The 25,986-nt window shown below is 33.6% G+C and overlaps 4 protein-coding genes across 6 annotated transcripts; 2 read left to right on the top strand and 2 right to left on the bottom strand.

Annotated features, from left to right (window-relative positions):
* LOC113871027 (phosphatidate phosphatase PAH1) lies at positions 1 to 8,657 on the bottom strand. 3 transcript variants are annotated; one of them, XM_027507702.1, is made up of 11 exons: positions 8,368 to 8,657; positions 6,613 to 8,187; positions 5,936 to 6,513; positions 5,770 to 5,843; positions 4,715 to 4,799; positions 2,358 to 2,444; positions 1,667 to 1,739; positions 1,067 to 1,110; positions 823 to 951; positions 633 to 731; positions 1 to 537 (listed from the first exon to the last, which is right to left on the bottom strand). In XM_027507702.1, exons 2-11 carry the CDS (start codon positions 8,060 to 8,062, stop codon positions 484 to 486), a joined length of 2,673 nt encoding a protein of 890 aa, XP_027363503.1. In that variant the 5' UTR covers positions 8,063 to 8,187; positions 8,368 to 8,657; the 3' UTR covers positions 1 to 483. The 3 variants fall into 3 exon arrangements, with proteins under 3 accessions (XP_027363503.1, XP_027363504.1, XP_027363505.1); XM_027507703.1 differs by having other exon boundaries at positions 2 to 537; positions 8,459 to 8,656; XM_027507704.1 differs by lacking the exon at positions 2,358 to 2,444 and having other exon boundaries at positions 33 to 537; positions 8,368 to 8,640.
* Positions 8,658 to 14,434: 5,777 nt separating this feature from the next.
* Positions 14,435 to 15,712, top strand: LOC113870766 (protein GPR107-like). The gene has a single exon (XM_027507216.1). The coding sequence runs from the start codon at positions 14,435 to 14,437 to the stop codon at positions 15,710 to 15,712; it is 1,278 nt and encodes a 425-aa protein (XP_027363017.1).
* A 1,501-nt stretch (positions 15,713 to 17,213) lies between these two features.
* LOC113872251 (protein GPR107-like) lies at positions 17,214 to 19,698 on the top strand. Its single transcript, XM_027509662.1, has 2 exons — positions 17,214 to 18,645; positions 19,254 to 19,698. Exon 1 carries the CDS (start codon positions 17,329 to 17,331, stop codon positions 18,634 to 18,636), a length of 1,308 nt encoding a protein of 435 aa, XP_027365463.1. The 5' UTR covers positions 17,214 to 17,328; the 3' UTR covers positions 18,637 to 18,645; positions 19,254 to 19,698.
* A 5,701-nt stretch (positions 19,699 to 25,399) lies between these two features.
* LOC113870767 lies at positions 25,400 to 25,986 on the bottom strand. Its single transcript, XM_027507217.1, has one exon. The coding sequence runs from the start codon at positions 25,829 to 25,831 to the stop codon at positions 25,400 to 25,402; it is 432 nt and encodes a 143-aa protein (XP_027363018.1). The 5' UTR covers positions 25,832 to 25,986.

The following is a 25,986-nucleotide window of genomic DNA, read 5'->3' on the forward strand; positions in this document are numbered from 1 at the left end:
CATCATCGATTTTAGTTCCTCACTCCAATAAAATGCAATTTGTTATTCTCCTGATTTAACGCATGGACAAACTGAAGATAAACATGAATATCAGGTAGAGAAAAGAAGTTTCTCTGTTGGAATTTGTGACATTATTCCCTGATCAACGAAATAAAAAATATACAAGGTGTAGTACAATGTAACATATAAGCCTAATGTTACACAATTCTGTTGAAGGGTGGATTATAATGAATCAAGATTCAATGCAGATCAAAAAAAGGAAAGCAAGGGCATGGCCATCACGATGAATAATGATGTTCTTTGAGACACACATACGTGCATGCCCATCAATGAAATCCAGTATAAAAAGATACTCTCCAATTACGGCACATGAATGGGTCAAGTAGGATGAAAGTCCTGCGTTTTGGTTAACATCTTTGGATGGTTCCATATTCCATACCAACGGATCCTTGTCAAAAGGAACTAAATATCTTAAGCAATGAACTAATCAATATCTGGCAATGGCGTTTTCCAATAATTCCATGAGTTGAAGTCCTCCTGCAATGTTTAAGAAATTGAATTAAAAGTCAATTTTGTTGGTTGTGAAGATCATATTCCATTCTACTGATTAGGTTTAGGAGATTATTTGCTACCTGCTCAACTAGAGAAGTTGGTGGAAACATGTCATTGACGAGGGTATGTAATGATGTATATGACTTTGTGCCAATACGGTGACTAGTAGCCACTTCACCCTGTTATTTTTCATAGATATTTAGTTGGTCCCAAAGAAGAACTAAAATCATAATATAAAATAACTATTACAAATATTAATTCATGACACACCTTAGGGTTGATAATAAATATTTTGCCCTTAGGGATTCCAATTTTCCTGTAACTAAGTTCATCTGTGTCTCTATTGCCAAATCCAGCGTAGAATGGATTATAATCAGAAGGGAAAAGTCTTTTGATATCCTGCATGACATTATTTTTAGACGGCATATGTTATAATGTTGGTAAGAAGATGCTTTCCAATAACATTTTCAGAGTTATATATTATAATGACACGGTTTGCTGTTCTGGCAGTTACCTCTAAACAAGCAATCTTGAACTCGTGAGGCGCTCTTCTTATCACTTTCATCAATAAAGGGGCCAAACATACAAAATACTCGTCAGAGATGTATAGTAAATCCACCGCCAGGGGAAAAAAGGATAAGTGATAATAAATATACAAACAAAGGATGGTTATAGTATTTTTGTTATCTAAATAAAAAAGAACTAATTTTAATGGGTGCCAAGTGCCAACATACACCAGGTACACATATAATTGATCTCCTAGAGTAAACAAAAATGACTAGCAGGTTGTCAATAGTTTTCAAAAGTAAGCCAAAGAAATGTTGATATGATTATGAATTACAGTGTTCATCAATAGATAAGTGCAAGCTTGAGATATAAGCAGTTACTTCAGATTATCACAGTATTTGGGTCATTGGGTGAGGAAAGAACTACAAAATACATGATATTGATAGCAGCATGCATGTCTTCATGAAGACAGAGTTATCAAATTAAAAACACAAGTGCATCAGCAGAAAGTGAAATCATTATCATAACATAAATATTAACCGACTACATAAACAACATTGCAGTAGCCAATGCCACATTAATTAATCTCAGGTTAGAAGTGCCCCACCTTCTCGATAAAGTGAGGGAAACAATCCATCAGGTGAGATAACAACGGGTCCATTGGGTAAGGTTTTTCCATCCTGCAAACACACAATGTTTATTTAGCTAAAGAAGTAGCAATTACCGCATTGCCAAGATGCAAAGCTTTTTGAGGACAAAAAAATTTATACCAACAAAAAGAAGCACCAACTCTTTCCTCTAAACACACACACACACACACACATGGACAGGGGTAGTAAAATGACAATCTAATTGCAAAAAGAAGTGATAAAGTGTAGCTATTTTTCCATGATTAACCTAACCTCTAAAGAAAATTAATGTGAAATAGCCAAGTATTTCACTGCTTTCTTCATTTTCTAATGCTAATGCCTTCCTTCTGTCAAACAAGCTACCTCGTCGGGTTTCAAGGTTTTAAAACCCAATGGTACCTTAATGCCACCTTTACCATGAAATAATAACTTAATCAAGCAGCCAAAGATGCAGAAATGTCTTGCGGATATTAAATAAAATCAAAATTGATATTCCTTTACAAGACTAGCAAGGTAGGTGATGCCTCACAATCTTAACATTGAAAGAAATAGAAGGAACAGAAAAAGCAGAGTCAGGTTGATTCCAGGTACAACTACTTCAAAGTGCAGAATAATTCTAATATCGAAACAAATTCTCATTGATCACAGGAAAACAGGTTGTTTAAATACCTGTTTCAGGTTAAGCAAGAAATTCCTGGTTAAATATGCCTGGACAATTGCACGGGCACTCAGAAACAGTAACTGGTATCCATTTTCCTGACATAAAATCCAGATCTAGTATTTAGACATCAATCTTGGGCATCATGATAACATCATGCATGCTGGACAACAATTCACATTATACAGAGAGTAAAAACTCTGCTGATTAAATTATTTTCATTTTCATTCTAATGGAAAGAAATCTAGTCCGAAATTGAATAACAATAATAAAATAAGGCAAGAGATCCCCTAAGTCAAGAAGTAAATCTTAGACACTTATTCCATTTAATTACTTTTTATATAAAACAGATTTAAGAAATCTAACCATTAAATCATGTGATATAATATTGAAGATCATACAAACCAAATTTTAGAAAAAATAAAAAATCCACAAGTATGTAATCTTAAATTATTTATAACAATATTGATGAAATGCAAAGTGAAACAAGAAAAAAATATAAAAGTAAAAGAAAGCAGCAAATGATGTATGGTAAATTGGTAATGAAAGCAGACTATGGACACTGTCCCATCTCAGTTAAATGCCTGCAAAAGAGCCATGTTTCACTAGTCATAGCCTTCCTATCAACTATGTTAGTTGATTGAGCAAAAATGACTTGACCATGCTCCAGGCTCATTTGCTGAGCAATCTCGAGCCCAAGCTGATCATTTACAATAATGAGTGCATAAGATCTTTAAAAAAAAACCTCCCCAAAGAGTGTGTGCTTTAAATAACTGCATATGCAGCACACATTTCTAGTCCACAGTTCAATTTATGCTCAAAATAGAATACTCGAGGTAAATAAAAGTTACTTGGCAACTGAATTTTCTTTTCATTGTCTATACTAAAGGTCCCTTATCAGTAGTTATACAAACCATTATTGTCGAATGGCGGAAATGGCGGCGTCATGGCAGTTTTGAAACCCACCGTTAAACCGCTTCCGTTATATGGCCTTTTTACATGAGGGCACCATGGCGGCAGCCATGATGGAAAACCTTCAAAAATGGCGGATTCGGTGGTTTGGGCCCAAACCCGACCCGGTCCAAGGGTGACCACACAGAAAACTTAGGTAAGTCCTCTTTTTCGTCACTCAAAATCCTACTCCCTCATCTCAGATCTCTCTCTTTTCTCTAATCCCTCTCATCTCTATTCGTCTCCAATCCTTCTCATCTCTATTCGTCTCTCTGTCTTCTTCGACGAAGCACTCATCTCAGATCTCTCTTCTTTGACTTGATACTTGTTTTGTTTGCGGCCGCCAATATGTTCTCCATCTCCAACAACCTCAAACTCCATTTCTGACGACTGGTCTTCCATCTTCATTATGTTAACAGCGGTGCTATCACGCCGGTGCAATGCAGAGCAGCTGTCGGCCGCCACGTTGCAGGGCGTTTGTCACATTGTGGCGGTTCGGGTGGTTCGCGGCCACAACAGGGAGAAGTCGCAGGTGCTACAGTGCAATTTTGGGGAAAGGAAAAAATCTATTTTTTTAAAACGCACCGTTTTGATTATTTGTATGGGTAGAAAGGTTATTTACCCTTGATAAAACATATATTTCATCTTCCTCTACACTCTTCCTCTCTGCACGAAAAGCCAAAACCTTAACGTAGCAATTTCTACCATCCTCACCAACTCACCCACTCCATTTCGTCAAAAAAATCAGTTTTTTTGGCGTTTCCTCTGCTTTTCTGTTCACCGCAGAAATCAACTTTTCCGGCATCTATTCTGCTTATCTGTTTAAGCACTATTCTACTATTCACTGATCATTCTTGCTTTTCTGTTCCAGATCTGTTTTGCTATTCATCCTCTGGTTTGTTGTTCAAGCTCTGTTTAGCATTTTTTGTTAAATATAACATCCATGCTGTGTTTTTCTCTTGTACATTGTTAATGTTACTTGGAATGATGATGTAATCTTGAAAATTTCTTGAGCATTTATATTAAATTTTTGTGTACATAAATATTATATGCATATTATAATATTTTTTATATATTTTATTATATCCGCCATAACCCGCCATGGCGGCTGCCATAACTTTATGGCAGATTTTTTGGTTTCCGTCATGAGCCGTCATCCGCCATTGATAACATTGATACAAACTCAAACCACTAATTTGAGAATCATGCATAAATCTAAGTTAAGAGACAGCACATAGTAACAGAAACATAACAAACAACCTGCAACAAGAAATCAAAATTTTAATTACACACCTACTGTACACTTTACTTCTTAAAGAAATGTTCTTCCATTTACCACACCAAATTTGTTCCATAATTATCCCATTCCAACTGAACTGAAAACAAGTTAGATCTCTATAAAGAAAAATATGCATACCTTAATGGCAGAGAAAAGCCTTGCCACTCCAGATTGTGTCCAATCTTTGCCAACTAAAGGCATGAACTGCCCCAGAACATCAGACCTAAAAGGAAGGAAAAAAAATAAGGTGATGACCATGGTTCTCAAACCAAATTACAACTCTGCCTACTGCTGCCTCTAGCTCTTTTTTTCAGTACAACTTTCATTCAGACATGTTTGTACAATCATAACAGCAAATGCAATCATGTTTAACATCTTTTTCCCATGCACAAATAACAGACAAAATTGGTATGGCTAAATGCTTATAAAAAAAACCCAGAGTTAGGCCCAATTAGTAGGCACCCGCCTGTTAACAAGACTCTTTAAGAACGAGAATTAGTTAGGCAGTTATGTTTATATAAATAGAATGAAAGAAGGAGAAAGAGTCATTTTTGGAGGAAGTATAAGAAGTTAGAGGAGGGACCAGGCTTTCGAAGTCCCAGATATCTATAACTACCATTCAGATTCTATCTTCTGTTGGAAGTCATCATTCTGGAGAAGTCACCAACAAAGATAGTTCCATTCTTTCCTCATCTACATTTTCGTATCTGATACACTCCCTAACACAATCATCACAGATAGACAACCTAAAAAAGTTAAAAACAAAGACCATTCTGCACAAGATTTAGTCAAAGGGTTCCGCAGCAGAATTTTACATAGAATGCACACAAGCTAATGACAGACGCTTTGGTTCATCCAACATTCCCACTCAGACTAAGTCATTTAATGCACCATAAGCTTATACAAAGCCTGACTCCAAGATGAAAAAAACAACTAAAAATCTGAAAATTCATATATTCAAATCAGATTCTGCACCCCCTTCTCTGCGTCTTTCATTTTGTAAGTTTCAATAGCATCAACAAATAGCACAATTAGCATTAAGGACGCATACATGGATTTCATCTAAAATAAACTCCAATTAAATGGAGAAGAGAGATGATAAAGAAGAATAACAATGGTGAAGTAACATTGATGTCAAGACAAGTTTAAAATAACATTTAGTATCCCAAGAAGCATTAGCAGTATGGCCTTACTTGGTAATAGTTCCATCAACGTCTGATATTACAATTCTTGCATTCCACTTCCATAGATATATATGAGCATCAACCTGTTATGTAATTAAAGGTTCAATCTTAGACAAAATCCAACCACTGTATGTAAATTTATACAGGAACTTAGACAATCAATGAATGTCAAAACCTGTTGTGTTCCGAGAACCCTTGTAGAGAAACTGAAGGTTACCAAATTTTGACCATCTTTGAGATTTAAGGATGCTATCTGCTCATTAGTTGGAACATTTGTCCTTAGAAATTGCTTATGGGGAGATCCCTGGGTACTGGATGTTGGAGTTGGGTCTGCAAGAGATCCAGACTCAGAATCTAGAAATACCTCCTCATTTGGTGAGTTATTATTAGTATGCTCAGTTGTTTTGACCTTTCGAAAAGGAATAGGCCAAAGTCTCCATCTGCGTCCAGCCGAAGATGTTCCTGGATCATCATCCCTGGACTTCAATGCATCTTGTTCCACGGGAATTGTATCTTTGGGTTCAACAGGTAAATCTAAACCAAAAACAGCCATTCCAAGAACAAGATGAGCAGCCTTTTCCCACATCAAGTACCTCTCTTTAAACTTGATAACAAGATTTTGATTTTTAATTACTGATGGAGCAGAACTCATAAAGTCAACAGCCGATATCCTATGTGCTTCGAATACTTCAGCAGCAGCTACTGAACCCATGCCCGCCTTAAGTTCATGACCACAAAGTGAGATCTCAAATCCTGCAAATTATAAGATGAATAAAAGACATAAATATTGCACTAATATCAATTAAATAATTGCAGATTCAAAGCGCAACTAATTTACAGCACTGGTCTTACCCAAACTAGAATGGTTTTGATCTTCATTTGAAGTTTCTGTTTGAGGTTCCACTACCTCACTTGTAGTTCTAACATCTTCCAGTGCAGGGTTTTTTTGACTCCCATCTACCCCATAATTTGATACTGACTTGCCAAGATGTTCATCATTTTGTTCAATATCGGTAGTATTGGAACAAGAGGCAGGAGCACTTTCAACTTCTGATGCATTCTTCTCTTGAATTTCCAACTCTGATTTAGGAGATCTATGGCCATTAGAAGTAGAACCATTAGGGGGTAATAACTCATCAACGTTTCTAGATTGTACAATGCTCTCTTGTTCATTTTCATCAACTACGAGACAATTTGCATTAGATTCCTCTGCGGAATTTTGAATCACCAATGATGAACCTACATCTTCTAAATCAGCATTTCCATCCTGCTGACCAAATTCTTGTAGCTCCAAACAGCTTTTGAAAACATTCTCCCTCTTGATACCAGATTCAACCCTTTCTGAATCACTTTCCATATGAAGTTCTTGATCTTTAATCTCCAATGTTTCCTGGGGTTGACAAATATGTACCTCCTCTACTTGACAAACTTCAAGCGGGAGCTTAGAAGTAATATCATCACCATTAGTGTCACGGTGTATGGACTGAACACCGGATTGAACATCAACTGTTGGAGCATCTAGCTGACTAATATAATCAGCAGCCCAAGCATTTTCACCAGAACTAAACTCTCCATTGCCTTCACATAAGTCGGTCTCTTCACCTGGGCCCAGATGAAACTGAGGAGTTTTTAACTGCACATTCTCCTCCTCATTCTGCTCTGATTCCGAGATAGGAGCAGTCAATATATGACCATCAACACTCACCAAGACCATCTCTGGATGTGAACTCTGTGAATCCACAAAAATTTCTCCCTCTAGACTCTCATACGAATTAGACCCGTATTCTGACAACTCAACTGAGTCCTCAAAAGAAGATGGATCGTCTGGGAATTCATAAAATCTCCTATCAACATCAGATTCCGCCCTTTGAATTAGAGGCACAGCCGAGGAATCGCCTTCATCTTTCAACCGAAGCACCCCAGAATCCGAGATGCTATGATCAAGTCTATGACCATTACTCAAATAGCTATTATTTTGGCTAATAGAATCTTGAACAACCTCATCTGACTCAACTCCTTTATCATCATCCACCTCCTTCAAAAAATAAGCCTCCCCCGAATTGTCAAGATACATATGGAAGTTGGCTTCAACACCGTTAACATTTATCCTAACAATCTTTTCAGCACCTTTGAGAACACCCTGAAATTTACCAAACCGAACATACCAAGGTGTGCTTCGAAATGCCCCATCTTGCTGCTGAACAACAATCACATCAACAGCCCCACCAAAGGGGTGAAAAGGGGTAGCAACTGAGTACACACCTTGAGTAATCAAGCTTCCAACTTTGCCTACCACATTCATTTTTCCCCCTAAGAGAGACCAACAAAACAGAACTCAAAGTTTAAGCCTTGCTTCCCAACAAAACAACCCCAACGACACACATAAAGTATTCGCCAAGCTTTGTCCCTCTCCACTGACTATGGTTCCTGATTAACAACAGCACCGCATGGCAAAAATAAATATAATTTATTTAAAATAACAAGTTTAATAAAAAAAAAATAGAAAAACCAATTTAATGTAAAAAATATATAAACTTTTTCCCACCCAGTAAAAGAAAAATGGAAGATGAAAACAGATAATCAATACAGAAAGAGGGAAAGACTTACAGATTCAGAAAACAATATGGGGGCTCAAAAAAATTTATGGTGATTTCGGTTTTTCTTCCCTTTGGCGAGGTTCTTAAATTCTTGTACTTACCCTTTGATGCTCTCAATCCTCCACCTCCTTCTCCTTGGTGGTTGTCAATTTTTCCATGGAGGCTTCGAAGTTTGAACTTCTGGAGGATTTGGATACCAGAAAATTCCCGGTTTCAGAACCAACCCTTTTCACTCCACGTATTAAATAGTTACTCCCACGCCGATAATCATCTATTACTCCACATTTCCAACCATATTACGGGAATTACCTTTGAGGATAATGTATAAATAATGAATCTCATGCGGGGCTTTTTTGTCTTTTTACACTGTTATGGACGAACCGGACCCAAACACCGACCAGTAAGTTTAAATTTAATCATTACATGTTTTGGAATGTTAATTGGATTTTTTGCTTTAAATTCCAATTTAATCAGATAAAGATATAATAATATATTGAGTTTAATTTCTCAACATAATATATAAACTTTAATTAAGTTACAGAATCAAAAATTAAAATATATTTTACACTGCATTTATAAAAAATATATCAATATAAATAATTATGATATTATGTAAACTGATATCAACTCGATATATAACTAAAATTTATTTTAAAATTATATAGAATATTATAATCTCTAAATTTAAGTTATTTTTGATAACTTTAACTGAATACCTAATAAGACAAGAAAGGTATTAAACACCATTTCCTACCACCTCGTCTGCCTCGTGACTACTAATGAAAAAAAAACTGAAAATAATAATGAAAATTGTGGGAAAGACGAAAATGTCCTCCAAAACCGAATGCGCATTCTCATCCCTGTTTGTGACAAAGTTGGTACATTTTTGTTTGGAAGGTTTATTCTCTACTTGAGTTTGGGAATATTACCAAATTTATGACTTGTTGGGTGATTTTGCAAATTTAAAAATGTGCATGCGTTGACCACGTGATGCATTAGGTGGAAGAAAAAGTAGATGAGAAAAACAGCTCCGAATTAAATTACTTAGCGTGTGCCCATTTCCCATTTCTTCTCACTATGAATATATGCAGATATAATCATAATTGGGACCCTTTCACGTTTTCATTTTTCATGTTTTCCACTTCCTATTCATATGCTTCCCTCGTGGTCATGGGCCCAAACTATTAACACCCCTAATATACAAATATCATATAATATTTTATGTTGTTTCTTTTTTTAATTGGAAATATTTGTTTCTTATATGTTTTCAGTTTCATTTAATATAATGAAAAGGACATTATTTATCAAACATATATATATATATATAGAGAGAGAGAGAGAGAGTACTATTTCCTTAGTAAATAATATATGTTTCTTTCTATGTTTGGTTTTATCAACGAAAACATTAAAATAATTATATATATGTTGGTTCATTTTTATTTTAATGGGTAATAAAATATGTTAGTTCAAATTATGCAATTAAAATTTTTATCCTATTAAAAAGGGTTTTTTTTTATAATTATATTACATTAGAAGTCATGCAAGTTAGTCTCATGGAAAGAAAACGTGTTTTGATCTTAAGTTGGATAAATCTGGTAATGGAGGATTGTGATATTCTACACTTTATTTCAAGGGAATTTGAGACTCAAACAAAATAGGCTATAGATGTGTGATTTGAAGGTGCAATCACCTTAATACCTTTTTATAGGGAGAATATAATGTAACCCATAAATATATATTATGTTAAATCTAATATTTATTAGCAATGTGAGATTTGAGAAGTTTCATAAACTTTTCTTGTGAATATTGAAATATGGCATCATAGGACTCAATTAGTTAAATCGTCACTAATTTGCTACTGTCTACTGATTAAATTAACTCGATATCAACGATATTGACTATCATTTGACCTCATAAAATAATATTCATTTTATAATTTATAAACTTTAGTTAAATAAATTGTTTATTTGTATTTTTCATTCGTGATTAATTAATAATATTTAAGAAACTATTGATAAATAATTAAGTAAATAATATTTATTTTATAATTAATTAAATTAAAAATAAAGAATTTACCAAAAATATAATTAAAGGTAGTGCTAAAGAAATGAAGAAGATTAAAGAAATTGATAAATTTTCACATACATTAATTAAAAATTATTTAATATACTTTAATGTGTGATACTTTTAATTATTATACAAAAAGATACAAAATATTGATTTAAGGAAAATGCATGTTATGAAATAAAAATATTTAATATATTAAAACTCAAAGTTTAATTTTTTAGACTACTTAATATTAATATTTTTTTAATAATCTTTTCAGGTGTATTCAATGATACATAATAATAAAATAATAAAATAATGTCTTTTTATTAAAATATTACATTTAATATCATGCATACATTGAGTTTAACAGTGTTATATAATTTATAATAAAAATTTATTGTATGTAAATTATTATTACTCTTTGAACACAACTCATTGTTTTTTTATAGGGACTTTCATGGGAGGGAGGGGTGACAACTGACAAGACTGGAACTTAGTTGCACATTAAGGGCATAACTTGAAAATTGTGAGATGTTCCAGTTGGTGGTGACCACTACACTGAACTCTGAGCATTTATTAAAAGGGTATGGTCATCTTAGGTTTAAGCTGAATACATTGTGCACAACATATACCCAACCTGCTAGCATTTACACACTAGCTCCATGAGACAGGTTTGATATAAAAGGGTGAAAAAACAACTGATTCTTTTCAAAAAGAGTTATAATTGTCATACAAATATATTATTAAACATTACTTGATTTTGACAATAACAAAAAAAAAAGTATTACGAAAGATAAAAATAAGTTATACTAATTTTTGTATGATCTAAACTTGATTTTTGAAGCTTAAAATTGAATTTAATTTATTTATCTGATAAAGATTATTTAAGTTTTTATTTAACTTTTTAAAAATTTAATTTAACGTTTAAATCTATTATTTCTTTGAATTTTTAAATAAGTTAAAAATATATTGAAATAAACTAATAAACTTAAAGTTTTATATAAATATACGAATTTAAACCTTTAATAATAGTAGTAATGATAATATTGATATATTTATTTATTAATATATAAAAATATGGGTTTGTCTAATTTAAAACCAAGGATATAAAAAAAAAAAAAAAAGTCATATAAACATAATCCTTTGTCATTTTATATTTATAAAGTTTCGGCTAACAAAATTTAACTAAATCTGAATTAAAAAAATTAATTTTGAATGCATAATGAAATATCTTTAACTATCTGAGGTTTTGTTGAATCTGGTTTATCCGGTTGATCAATGCTGATTTGCTATTACGTTCATAATTTAACTCAATATACAGATAGTAAAAATGAACGATGGATAAGAGCAGTTCCAAATTCCTTCACTGCATTTTCTCATAACAAGTAAAAGTGTTAGAACATTATTTAAAGGACTTTACGGATCAATATTAATGAATATTCTCTATTTTAAAATAAAAATGATGACCTCAAACCTGATTTACAAAATACAAACTTATGTGTGCATGCCTATGAACACAACTTTTTTGGTGAGCCATTTAGTGAGGCAGTTAGGTGTGGTTGTATCTATTATTTCGTTTGTTTAAAATACTCGTTGTTTAAATATATTTTATTGTTTTAAAAATAAATAAAATGTTTATTTATTTGAAGTTTTTTTCCCTTCTAAAACACAAGTGTTTTTTTATTGGAGGTAATTCTATCCACACCGGTTGGACTAGATAACAAAATTCTCACTTAGTATTCAACATAGCTATAATTACTAAAATTTGAATTGGAGACCACAAATTAAACTAAACAACCTCCAACTTATGAATCATAAAAATGAATAGACTATTTTGGACGACACAGCGAACAGAAGTAAGAACTAAAAATTAAATTAAAGATACTAACTTAAGTAGGTGAAATTAAGGAGACTCCTTTTTTATCAACTCATAAACCAATAAACAACCATTTTTTTTATACTTTAATTTGTATACTCAAGTATCACTTTTTTATATCTCTTGTTTATTGCATCGTTCGTTATATCTATATTATCCACTTTCTTTGCAATGAAGCTCCTATTTTGTGAGAAAAATTAATTATGTCTAGATTTCAAAAGAAATTTAGAGCTAAACTAAAACTATTGGCTAAACTTGATAAAAATCTCACAAAATCTATTTAATTACTTCTGATCGATGACCACTAGCATAATTTTGTATTAAGTCTCACAAAAGTCAAAACGGACATGAAACTTTATATACAACACAACTTTAGATGTTGTTCTTGCTTTTCAAGCTTTGTCAAAACTATGTATTGTTTTTACCCATAAATTCTTCAGAAGCTTGCTTACATTGCTTTGTATGAGTTGTCTTGTTTACTTTGGTATTTTTCAGCAACGGATTGTCACTCATTTCCTCTACTCGTCGTCAAGTTCCACTTGTCAGAACTGAACTTGGATGAACTGGTTTTTAAGTCCTCTTTAAGCCTGCACATTTTTGTGTACTTCTTCTTGAGATTTTGTTACCTATTTCTCCTACCTGAATTTATATATGACTTGGATTTTCTTATTGCTCTTTAACCTGTTAGAGCTTTTAATATTTTTTACCCGTGAATTTTTCAAAACTTGTTTACACGAATTTAAAATAAGTGTTATACATACCTTAAATCAGATATATTGCTTTGATCAAGTCCACTATAGTAATTGCTTTGGCTGCATGTTTAATGCTTTAGATTCAGCTGCTTTTCTCAGTTCTTTATTGTTGGGGCTACATGAAGAAAATATGATAAAAAGAAGAAGAAGAAGTAAACAATAATGTATGATAATATCAGATACAATATTCCATCTGAACCAAAATTTGAACCATATACTTTTTCTGTTATATAAACAGGTCTTGGAGATAAAGCAATACATAATAAAATGTGTCCTTGGAATAACGTGCAGTAAATGTAGAACCTGTATATTTTATGGAAAATGTTAACCTTAACCTTTAAAGTCAAAGATAAATAATTAATAATACTAAAATATTATTAAAAAAAGTATTTATTGTATTTTGATAACTTTGATATAATAAATGTGTCATTTTTTATAAAAGCTTAAAAAATAAAAGTACATGCTTAAATAAAAGTTTAACAAACTCCTTTTTTATTGGCCAGTGAAATACGATAACATGCAGCTAAACCAAGAAAACAATATAAAGTCTAATAATTTTTACTCTCTTTCTTATGTAAATAACATGTACTTCGAACCATAAAAACAAAATTATCTTCTTAAAAAGTTTTTCGTACTCACAAATTTTTGCTATTGCTTTTCATTTATTTTTATTCTATTATTTCATGCTTTTATTTTTCGAATTTTGAGCTTTAAGCTTCAACACCCTCACAAGCGATACTACGATAATATGATTTTCGTTACGATATATATGTTAAAACATATTATGATAATATATTTTTTTAAGGTACATTTGCCTGTGGCTGCACTCAGTGACACATTGAGAAGATTTTCCCATTTAAATAAGAAAATGGTGATCGACTCAATCAATATGAGAGTAGTTTACCTGTTCCAATGCATAAACAATTTTAAGTAAATTAATATAATACTCAAAATTAAGAATCTATATCTATGAACATATATACATCTTTCCTTTGTGTATGGTCGAAGGTTACTATCCAATTCTAAGATAAAGAATTTAAGATGCTAAACACAAAAAATTCTTAATCAAGCAAAGACGACAGAGTTAAGAGCTCGACATTTTTCAACCTATATCATGTTTCGTATTTATATAATATTTTATAATATCTAATTATTTATATGATATATTCAATTTATTTATAAATTAATCTAAATTTGTAACTTCAAGCGGGTTACTTACTAGTTAATAATTAAAAGTACCTTAAAAAGGGTTGGACTTTCTTAATTTCTGGATATTGACGATACGATCAACACTACAGTTTTGTCTTAGACAACAAACCAGCGAGTAGCGACAATCACAAAACACAACACTCCTTTACTTAAATCTATCGTCAAGAAGGAACCTTCCCGTCATTCCAACAATGGAGAAAATCGCCTTCACCGTTTTCGTTACCGTCCTCGTACTATGTCTCATCCCACCCTCCACGGCGGAAATCAAAACCGTTACCTTAACCTCCGACACCCGACCCATGATCATCATCGACCAATTCGGGTTCACCAGAAGGGGCCACCTGGTGATCTCCGTCTCAGTGGCGTCACCGATACAACCCAACCCATCACAGGTAGGGTTCTTTCTAGTGAACCAATATGCACTACCCCAAGTCCTAATACAAGTCCAACGAAACCCTAACTTCTGCGTCCTTGATTCCTTCTACATATTCCGCCTCTTCACATTCCGTGCCCTATCACACTCTTCTCCATTTCCATTCTTCAACCGCTCTTACCCCGTTACCTCACCCAACCAATATACCCTCTTCTTCGCTAACTGTGTCCCTCAGAGCAACATCTCCATGAATGTACACATTGAGATTTTCAACCTTCACCCCGACGGCACCCGCGATTATCTCTCCGCTGGCCAGACTCTTCTCCCTTCACTCTTCTTCTTGTTCTCCCTCGTCTACTTCGCGTTCTTCTTCTTCTGGATTTTCGTTTGTTACCTCAACAAGCTCTCCCTTCGCTTCATCCACTTCTTGATGGCTTCTCTCCTCTTAATCAAGAGCCTTAACCTCATCTTTGCCGCCGGTGACATGTACTATGTGAAGGTCACCGGCATCCCCAACCATTGGGTCGAAGTTTCCTTGTTCATTTTCCAGTTCATTCGCGTCGTCTTGTCGTTCATCGTTATTGTCTTGCTTGGAACCGGTTGGTCTTTTCCAAAGCCTTTTTTGCGGGCGAGGGGGCAGGTGGTGCTCGTCATGGTGATTCTGCTTCAGTTTCTTGCTAGCTTTGTTTCCCTTGTAGTTCCCGAGACTCGACTCTTCGTCGAGGAATGGGTTAATTGGAACCACCTGGTATTGCTCGTGGACTTCATCAGTTGCAGTGTGATTATTTTCCTCGTTGTTTGGTCGGGTGAAACCTCGGAGGCTCTAACGAACTTAGAAAACTCGACCCTTTTCAAGCGGTTTTACATGGTTGTGATTGGGTACTTGTTTTTCGCGCGTTTTGTGCTCATTGGTTTTAAAATCACTGTTTCCTATAAGGACCAATGGGTGAGTAATCTCGCTGAGGAGACTATTGGTCTTGCGTTTTACGTTATCATGTTCTACATGTTTAGGCCTGTGGAGAGGAATGAGTACTTTGTGCTCGATGAGGAGGAGGAAGTGGTGGTTGCTGTCAAGAAATTAGAATTGGAGCCTTGAAAGTTGAAACTATCTCGTTGATCGTCTTTGTTGGTTCAAGTCTGCTGCTAGTGCTGCACGTGTTGTTACTCCTTTCATGATCTTCTTCTTTTTAAAACGCTAAAACCCCTTTTATTATTCCCGTTAACACTGTACTGTGGTTTTGGTTCGCAGTGCTAGCTGATCATGTGTGCAGAATTGAAAAAAGTTTTAAAATGTTTTATAAGATGCTCCTTAATTTCGGTCAACGAGTTTATTACTTGGTTATTTTGTTTATAATCCCACCCTTTTCACTTTTGTTTTCCGCTTACATTGAGTGCGCAAAATATGTCAGAGATTTGTCTTCTGTCTTTCTTTTCCATTCTTTTTTTGGTTCCCTCTGACAAGTTCTTCATGTCATAGTTCATATTGTTGGTTGATTCCCAGGTGCTTTTTTTAAAAAAAAAATATTTACAAGGTCTTGTGTTTGTGCAAGATGGTTTCATTTGTTGATGAGAAAATTAAATTCGGAGCATGACCGAATTTGACCAAGCCAACCAAAAACTCGCTTTAATCAATTTCTCGGGCTCATCGTCTCAATCTGACCAATGAATAATATATTTCGTTCTACCATCCGCAGTAACTTCCATTTTAAACCACTCGACGTTAATATTATATATTCTAAAAATGTATCTCATTTATAAAAGAAATATCTTTGCATTAGTGACTCAAAACATTTTCCATTATTAACTTAGTGTAGTCGTTGCACGGTTTATTATTATTATTATCAAATATTTTACATTTTATTCTTAGTGCCGAGGTGTTTAATCGGAGAAGTGTTTGCTTCTCGAGAGAAGTCCTGCTCTAATACTAGATTAATTTATCTAAAACTTCAATCACATATGGTAATAATTTGGATTTACTAGTCTAATCTTAAAGAAACGAGATTGCTTCATATTAAAATATGAGAAATTACACTAATATAAAAACAATTATACAATAAGAGATAAAAGAAAAGTGTGTGATGAAATAAGAATAAAAAGTATTGTAATATATGTATATATATATATATATAAACAATACTCTTGTTGAGTTTAGTGCTCCATGCATGGGTGGATCACTTCTCAATCAGGTCGTCCCATAGTTAGTTCCTACAATTTAATACACGGCAAATAACAATTTAAAATTCTCTTGCAATATTTTTTAATAAAATTTTAAATTAATAAATAAATGAAGCATTCCATAATTTTATTGAAGTTTTGAATACCTTAAATATATTAAATTTCATTCAACATTTATCACTGAAAGTAAAGCGAATTATTACAGAGAATATTATATAAAAAGCAACAAAACTTGAATTGAAGACTCAGTCCAGCCGTAGCAAGAAAAATACTTTTGAAGAAAATAAGGAAAAGCATGGAAGTTAAAGACAAGCATTGGGCCACAAGAGCACAACGCAAGTTTGGGCCGACGATCAACGAAAACTCCGCCCAAGCAGCGTGACGACGTCGTTTAGAAAAGCCAAAATCTCCACACGGCATTCATACATTAAGACTCCAACACTGTTACCTTTGTCTTCAACAATAAGCTAACAACAACAGAAAGAAAAGAACAATCGTTTACTCTGGTCAACCTCCGTTCCTTCACCGCCGTCTCCAATGGCCAAACCGCCATTCCTCACCGTCATCTCACTCTTCATCCTCCTCTTCCAATTCTCCACCGCGGAGATCAAAACCCTCACCATAACCTCTGACACCCGCCCAATGATCCTCTTCGAGAAATTCGGCTTTACCCACACCGGCCACGTCTCCATCGCCGTCTCCTCCGTCTCTGTAGTGGCACCTTCCCAACCCGATCCGTCGCGCTTAGGCTTCTTCCTCCTAAACGAAGAGTCACTCCTCCAAGTCCTAATAGAGATCCAGCAAAACCCTAGCTTCTGCGTCCTCGATTCCCGCTACATCACTCGCCTCTTCACCTTCCGCGGCCTCTCTCCCCCTCCCACCGCCTCCTTCACCCAAACCTACAACGTCACCTTCCCCAACGAATACAGCCTCTTCTTCGCCAACTGCGCCCCCGAAAGCTCCGTCTCCATGGCCGTTCGCACCGAGCTCTACAACCTTGACCCTGACCGTTCCCGGGACTACCTCTCCGCCGGTCAAACTCAACTTCCTTCCCTCTTCTTTCTCTTCTCCCTCGCTTACTTCGCCTTCCTCGCCTTCTGGCTCTACCTCTGTCACTCCAACAAACGCTCCCTTCACCGGATCCACCTCTTGATGGCCTCGCTCCTCCTCATGAAGGCTCTTAACCTCATCTGCGCCGCTGAGGACAAACACTTCGTTAAAGTCACCGGCACTCCCCATGGTTGGGACGTTCTCTTCTACATCTTCCAGTTCATTCGCGTAGTTTTGCTCTTCACCGTCATCGTTTTGGTCGGAACCGGCTGGTCATTTCTTAAACCCTTTTTGCAAGAGAGGGAGAAGAAGGTGCTTATGATTGTTATTCCCCTTCAGGTTCTCGCCAATGTCGCTTCCATTGTAATTGGCGAAACTGGACCCTTCATCAAGGATTGGGTTACTTGGAATCAGGTTTTCCTGCTCGTTGATATTATCTGTTGCTGTGCGATTATTTTCCCCATTGTTTGGTCCATAAGGTCGCTTAGGGAAACCTCTAAGACCGATGGGAAGGCTGCGAGGAACTTGGCCAAGTTGACACTGTTTAGGCAGTTTTACATTGTTGTGATTGGTTACTTGTATTTCACGCGGATTGTGGTTTTTGCTCTGAAAACCATTGCTGCGTACAAGTATCAGTGGGTGAGTAATCTTGCTGAGGAGACTGCGAGTCTTGCGTTTTATATTGTTATGTTCTATATGTTTAGGCCTGTGGAGAGGAATGAGTACTTTGTTCTCGATGAGGAGGAAGAAGAGGCTGCGGAGATTGCTCTCAGGGATGAAGAATTTGAGCTTTGAGACTATCAGGTTCTTCAATCACTTCACTGTTACTAGTTACTACCTTTGTTTGTGGTTCAAGTCTGCTGCTACTGCAATGCTGTTCCTCCTTTTTTTCCTCTTTTACCCTTAACACTACTGTTAGAAACGTGTTAATACTGGAATACTGCCTTTGTGTTTAGTTTTGTCTTTTTTGTTTTCAATGCTGATAATGTATTATGTCGAATAGAAAAAAAAAGTTTGATCATGTTCTCACTCAAATGCCACTTTAACTCAAGGAACTGTACTGTTGGCTCAATTATTACTGAGTTATTTTGTTACTGACCGTTCTTCTTTCAACTGAATTTCCATATTCGCTTTCTGCTTTATTGAATAGTTAGAGAACTTAGATTGGGCACTCCACGATTCTCAGTTCATTTTATTTTCTTTTACAATAGGATCCTTTTATACTCTTTTTTATTCTTGTTTTCCCTTGACATTTAGCTTGAGCGAGCAACTACATCTTGTTTTGGGCTAATAGAATGTCTTGCATTTTTTTTTTCACCGTGTTATCTGACAAAAGGCCTTCCTGTCATAATTCATGTTGTTTAATTGATTTTTAGTTTTAATTTACTGGCTCTTTGAATTTTTCATATCAGTGCAATATGGTTTCGTTTTTGGTTGACTTGGGAGAATCGATACATAGAGCAAGGGAAGTACGCAATTGAACAGAGTACTTTTGAATGGCTTGCCAAGTGCTTTGCATGGCTCCACTTTCCTTTTATTAAAAGGGTACCATGAAGCATAGCAAGGCTTGACTGCTAGGCAAGTGGACTGTGGAGGGTTTTGTGGTTAATTATATCATAAAACTATTTGCATGTTAAATGTATGTATTTTCGTTTTATTTGATCGTGGTTTATACTTATTCATTTTTATGAAAGATAAATGCTGGTGCTTTTACCACTTCAAATGCAAAGAGTCGTGTAAAATGGATGGTTTATGAATAGTTCACATTTGATACCTCAATTTAGAACTAGTCATTTTATGCTTGTTCCTATCTTGTGAACTTTACCTTGTGGCGGGAAAAGAGCTGGACTGGAATTTTTAGACGTAGGCCTGGTTGGCTTTTCTATATTCTGGTACGCAATGTTTCTTCAACAGCATGAATTGCATGGACAAATCCATTTCTGCTTGAGAGGATCTAATCTCAGGCAAATGCATATGCTCAGGCAGAAACAGAGAATAGTTCTAGAAGCTTGTAAATGAATTTTGAAGGCATCAGATACAGTTTAACTTTTATACACGATGGTACACATGTTTACATTGACCATCCATTGAACTTGAGCTCATGCATCCATATACTTTTGGTTTTCAAGTCAGCATATGCTATTGTCATCATTTGATTGCCATAATTTGGTTTTCAAGTCAGCATATACTATTGTCATCATTTGATTGCCATAATGTTGTTTTGTATATTCATTTTTTTTCAAATTTACATCTTCACAAATGTAGGCTTGATAATGGAACTTTTTAACTGCACTAGGGAGTATTTGACATAGAATCATTTTAATTTTAGTTTTCCATCATGTTACAGTTACCATTTTAAAGCTCAGTCATTCTGTTTAACAAGTTGTTGTCCAACCGCTGGTGGGTACGTGGTTTAAGCTGGTAAAAATTTTACCAAGAAAAAAGGGGGGTGGGGGGGGAATAATTCTCACACACTTGGTGTATAAGACGGAAAACATATCAGTCTTGCTTGCAAACAATTGTTTAAATGGGTTTTAATCGCATATAGGTGATGCTACAAGACTTCTCTTACCCTAATACTATATGCACTGGAGTTGGTTTACAGTCTAAAATACGGAAAATTATGAATTTGCAGATTTTGCAATGCATGGATCCGACTAGTGAGGATCTTCAGTATTCGATTGATTAGAGAAAATAGAAAAAGAATAATTATAAATCCTCTTGACATGTATTCCTGCAAATCTTTTAATTATGTTTTATATTTTTAAGATAATAAATGTGTATATTTTTGAATGCTTGCTTTGTAAAATAAAATATTAGAATGATAAGTAAGAAAATATAGCAGCTCTTTTGGGCAGTTTATATAATGCATGATCACTGGACTAATTAACAGATGTTATGTCATCTTCTCATTGTAGACCTCTGTCTTTCTCCGGTTGTCATTGTGATTTTCTGTTGAATCTTGCAACTGTAAGATTGCACAATTCATCTGGTAAAACGCCGTTAAAAAAAACATGTCTACAGCGGGTCAATGAGTTTTGAAAATTAGTTATTTTTTTAATTTTTTGTCAATACTTTGTGAAATTATTTGATTCGAGTTACACATCCTGTCCTGATATCTTGGGATTTATTTATTTATTTGGGGGGGGGGGGGGGGTGTGGTTTCCAAGTAATAGTCGACGAAAATTTTCTTACCTTAGAGAAAAATTACTCTGTAGAAAAACCAAGCGTGTAAGAAAATTTGTTAAATTTTTCATTTGGTCTGTTGTTTTCATTTTTTTCCAAAAATTCTTATAATTCTTTTACAAAATGGTCTCCTTTGTTTTTTTATGAATATTTAAATACAATGAGAGTGTAAAAAATAATTTTATACTGCTATTTAATCTCAAATCAGTAAAATTATTTATTTCTATAATAATGAATATAGAAATCATATCTATTATATATTTTAGTTGGTTTTCAATGTAAAAAATTTTTACCCTGAACAATGCATCAGAGTTAAAAAAAAAACAAATTCTCATTTGGTCTCTTTAAATATTAAAGCTTTTTTTATTTACTTCATCATTTTAAGGGGACTTAAAAGATATTTAAAATATTTATGAATATTAAATAGAAAATAATTATATTTAAAAAGGATCATACAAAACTAAAAATTATAAAGACATTATTTAGTAAAGAAAAATATATTATAAATGGTTAAAAATAAGATGATAAATGACAAAGTTTCAAATGTTTTAGAAACTAAAAATTTAGTTAAGCCTTTAATAAGTTATTATAACATGAGGATGTTTTACATAAACTTGATCATGGAATTTATTATAATTTTTTTATAAAAAAATTAATAAGTTATATTAACAAGTTTGTTTATAAGTTAAAATTAACATAGATAAATTATAAGTTATTTTCATAAATTTTTTATAAGCTCTTCTAAATGTATCTTTTATTATTAAAAAATGTCTTTATTTATTATATAACAAATAAAAAATAACGTGAATTTGGAAACTAAACTTTGTTCTCGCATGTTTTCATCAATGTATTTTAGGTTTACATTTAACTGAAAAAAAAAATTAGATTAGGAGAATAAAGATGACTTTAAATTTCATTATTTGATTAATAAAATTTTTTAAAATTATCAAATATGTTTCTTTTACAAATTTGATATTCAGTATCAGTTAATTTTATCTAATGTTTGTGCATGGTATATATGTGGTAGGTTATATATTATGGCACATATATGTACTTATATCTATAACATTATGCTGGTAATTACCTAGATCTTGACTTGTTTGATAAATGAAATCATACCTACTATTGATATTTTTGTAAGTATTAATTAAATTTAAACTCAATTATCATCCCTAATCATGATAGCATTACCTCTAAAAGCCATAACCCCTCCCATTCATTACAGATGCAGATAAATATGTGGACTTTATTATGATAAGATATGCGTTGAGGGTATTAGAGGGAAAAAGTCAAATAGAAGAAGAGCAGGTAAATTTTATATTTTAAATAAATATCATTTACTTTAATTTTTATAATGAAATGAATAAAATGATGGACTATTGCAAAGATAATTTGTCTTTTTTTTATAAACATTTTAGAACAGTCATAAACATTTTCATATTAATTATATTCCTCCTAAATTATTTTCACTTTTTAATTAAATATCAAAATTCCATTACACTTTTAAAAATATTCTTCTACCAAAAGAATCTCTTTTATAAAATCAAACAAACTTGACTATCTTATTCCTCTAGCATTCAACGAGAAAAGGCCCTTAATTAGATTTAGATTTTATTTTATTTTTTGTTATGCTGACGTGAAGAATTTGATTAAGAAAACAATATCAACCAAGCCAAAATGGGCTATAATTTCTAACCTAAACTTAGTAAGGATCGACAATTAACCCGTTCCCTTTTATGTGCAGCTCTTTTGCAAACGACAATAAAAAGGGAAGAAAAACATGTTGAGCATATAATTAAGGTATGACATTATTTCGCAGTTAACAAAACTAGTTGCTAAATGCTAAGCAACAAAATGGTCAACTAAGTGAATTTAATATTAAGCATGATGGGGCCAACGTGTATTTTTTTCCCTTATACTACATGTTGAAAATTACATAAGAAATTCAAATTAATAAGCATTTAAAATGGTTAAAGTGTCAGAATAAACATATAAAAAGTATGTAGGTTAGTAAGCGCTTGCGTGTGAATGTGAATTGAACTTAGTGGAAAATGATTGTGATGACTGATGAATGATGGTTTCACTTGGTCATGATATTGTTAAGCACTTTAGTGCTATACATTAGCCTCATAACTGAACATTGAGCTCAAGGAAGAGCACTGATTAGACCCCCACCAGAACCAGGATTAGAATGCAAGTTTCACTAAAGCCAATGGGGTTTGGTGGATGTTATGATTATATTTTATCTTGTTTATTCACGCCCATTCTCCATGCCCACCACTGTTCTCTATTGCCCAACACTTCAAAGCATTGAACTTGAAATGAAATCCAAGAGGATGAATCATTACACATTTTCTTTGTAATTCTTCATAATCTCTGCACAGTTAACCAATTGAAGAATAACGTTATGATTAATGGCGACAATTCCTCCATTTCAACTTGAAGATTTGGTTTTAGACCCTATCATTCTCATCCAATCTAGATCATTGCTCACTAAACTGAAACTTATCGAGTAATCGTTTCAAATATTTTTTAGATAAAGTATTGCCCTTTTACATTGACAAACTAATTAAGAGACAGTTAAGCCACATTGTGATTATTATTGGTCACATTGCATATTACTTTGAAGAAGGTAAATTGATCACTCCAAAATTATAGAAATTGATGAAACTAATATTGAAGTATAAGTTAAATGATACAGTTTATAAAATTGGTTTGAATTAAGTTATTTTTATATTTAAAATAAAAACTTAATTGAACGCATAGATAATATAAAAAAAATTACACAATCGCTCAATCATGTTAACATGAATTATAAATTTTTATAATAATTAATATAAAAAAAAATTTCACGAGTGACGGCGACCAAGGCCGTAACAACTGGCTTTCGACATCTACGGAATTTTCGGAGTCACACTCCTCAAATTATACTTACTCATTCCCTTTCCATCTCAGGACACAATAGAATCCTAAGCAAAGCTAAAAATAATAGATAATGGAATGAAAATAAAAATTTAATAAATATGATTACAGTTGGGTGTTTATAAATTAGATTTGTTCCAAAATGTAAGTCTAAGAGAAATTTGGATAGTATTTATTACGCGGATGAAAACAAAATGCAGCATGATATATGTGTTTTATTTTATATTTGGTGCTTTTAAAAAATTAAATTTCGGGATAAAATTATAAAAAAATAGTATAATTTAAATTAATTAAAAGGATAAAATAAATAAACAAAGTAGTGTTGCAAGACATATATAAGTGTACTAATAAAAATTCCACAAAGCATTGTGCTGTCTCTCTCTCCCTTTTATGATAAAATACTGATAAGTTGACCCTCACGTTTATTTATTTATTTGCCATTATTTGTAATTATATTTAAAATTGGATGAAATTTAATCCAAGTTTTTAAGTATTTTGATGCCATTTTTTCAATTAAACTATACTTTTACTTTATTAATTTGCATAATAAAGCTCAATATTTAAGATTAATGTAGATTATGAAAGAGAAAAGTACAAAAATATATAAAAACAACTGTACTTATATTTTATCATCAAAAGATTCAGCCTCCTTAAACAGATTGTGCAATGCCTCAAAACCTGCAAGAAACACTCGTTCGTTTTCCATAACTACGTCTGTTTAAGGTCTCAAACATTAGTCAAAAGCTTTGACAAGTTTCCAATTTCTCCACCAAGTCACCCTTTGTTACTATACTATATGTATACATATGCATGATCCACAATTAATTATTCAAAATAGTGACTTTTATTTAATTGATTATCCATTATACACCTTCAAAAAAAAGTATTCATTAGACAATTTCTTCATGAATTTCACTCATAATTTTCTATATTTCAACGGACAATAAAAGAAGAGTAACAAGATTATATGTGTACATTGATTTGGAAACTCATGCTAGCTACCCAAATGGAAGAGCATGCAGAAAATTAAGGACCCATGTTTCCTTTTTGAAAGTGGCAAAAAGCCAAAGCACTTCCTAGGCCTTATCTCCACAGTATCACATGGCAAAAACAAAAATGAATAAGAGAGAAGCCAAGGATCTGGAAGAGTCCTGAGTTGAGTTCATCAAAAACTTTAACTAGTCTTGGAATAGGTAAGACAAATTGAAAGACTAAAAGGAAGCAAAATTAACCAAATCTTTTACTGCATGCAAATGAAGAAAATAAAATAAAAATTAATATACAGATAGAGAGAGCCATAACCACAACATTCCCTACTCTGGAGATCCCTTACATTCACACATTCTTAAACCCAACTCAGAAAGCAAATAAAATAAAATATAAGAACCGAATATAATAAAAAAAAGGAATTTGGCAGTTCAAACCTTAAATTAATCAAAGAGACAAAAAGTCAACATTTTGCATGGACAACATCTACACTAGCTCCGCAAGACAAGAACCTGTGGAAAATCCTAAACAGAGCAGCACATGAAATTTCTCTCATTTTCCTCCAAACCAAACACTTCCTTCTCCTACTACCCTGAGACCTTCCCCTGTGTGCCATTTTCTCTTTCACTCTCCCAAAACATTTCTGGGTTTTCTCTGGCACCGTCTCTTTCCTCGAAAATTTGTAGCTTCTTAGATACATCTGTCTGAAAGAGATGCTATCCACCACCCTGGGGTGCCCATACACATGCGAACCCTTTCTTCGATTCGAACTCACCGATCTCACAAACTCCGCATCAGATTCCGGCCACTTGTAGAGGTTCACGTACGTTGCTCGAACCGGAACACGCGGGTCACGTGCGTCGTTGACACAATTGGATATGCAAACAGAGGTCATCTTCTGGTTTCTCTGGTTTTGCTCTGTTTTATTTTTCTCTGTTCTGGCTCTGCTTTCTCTGAGATATAAATTTCAAAGCCTTGAATCGAAAGAAAAGGGTGTGGGAAATAGGGATAATTGAAGCGAATTTATAGTGGATTGATTTTGTCACGTTA

Source organism: Abrus precatorius, unplaced genomic scaffold (genome assembly GCF_003935025.1).
Source record: "Abrus precatorius isolate BTA unplaced genomic scaffold, Abrus_2018 Scaffold7, whole genome shotgun sequence".
NCBI classification, from domain to species: Eukaryota; Viridiplantae; Streptophyta; class Magnoliopsida; order Fabales; family Fabaceae; genus Abrus; species Abrus precatorius.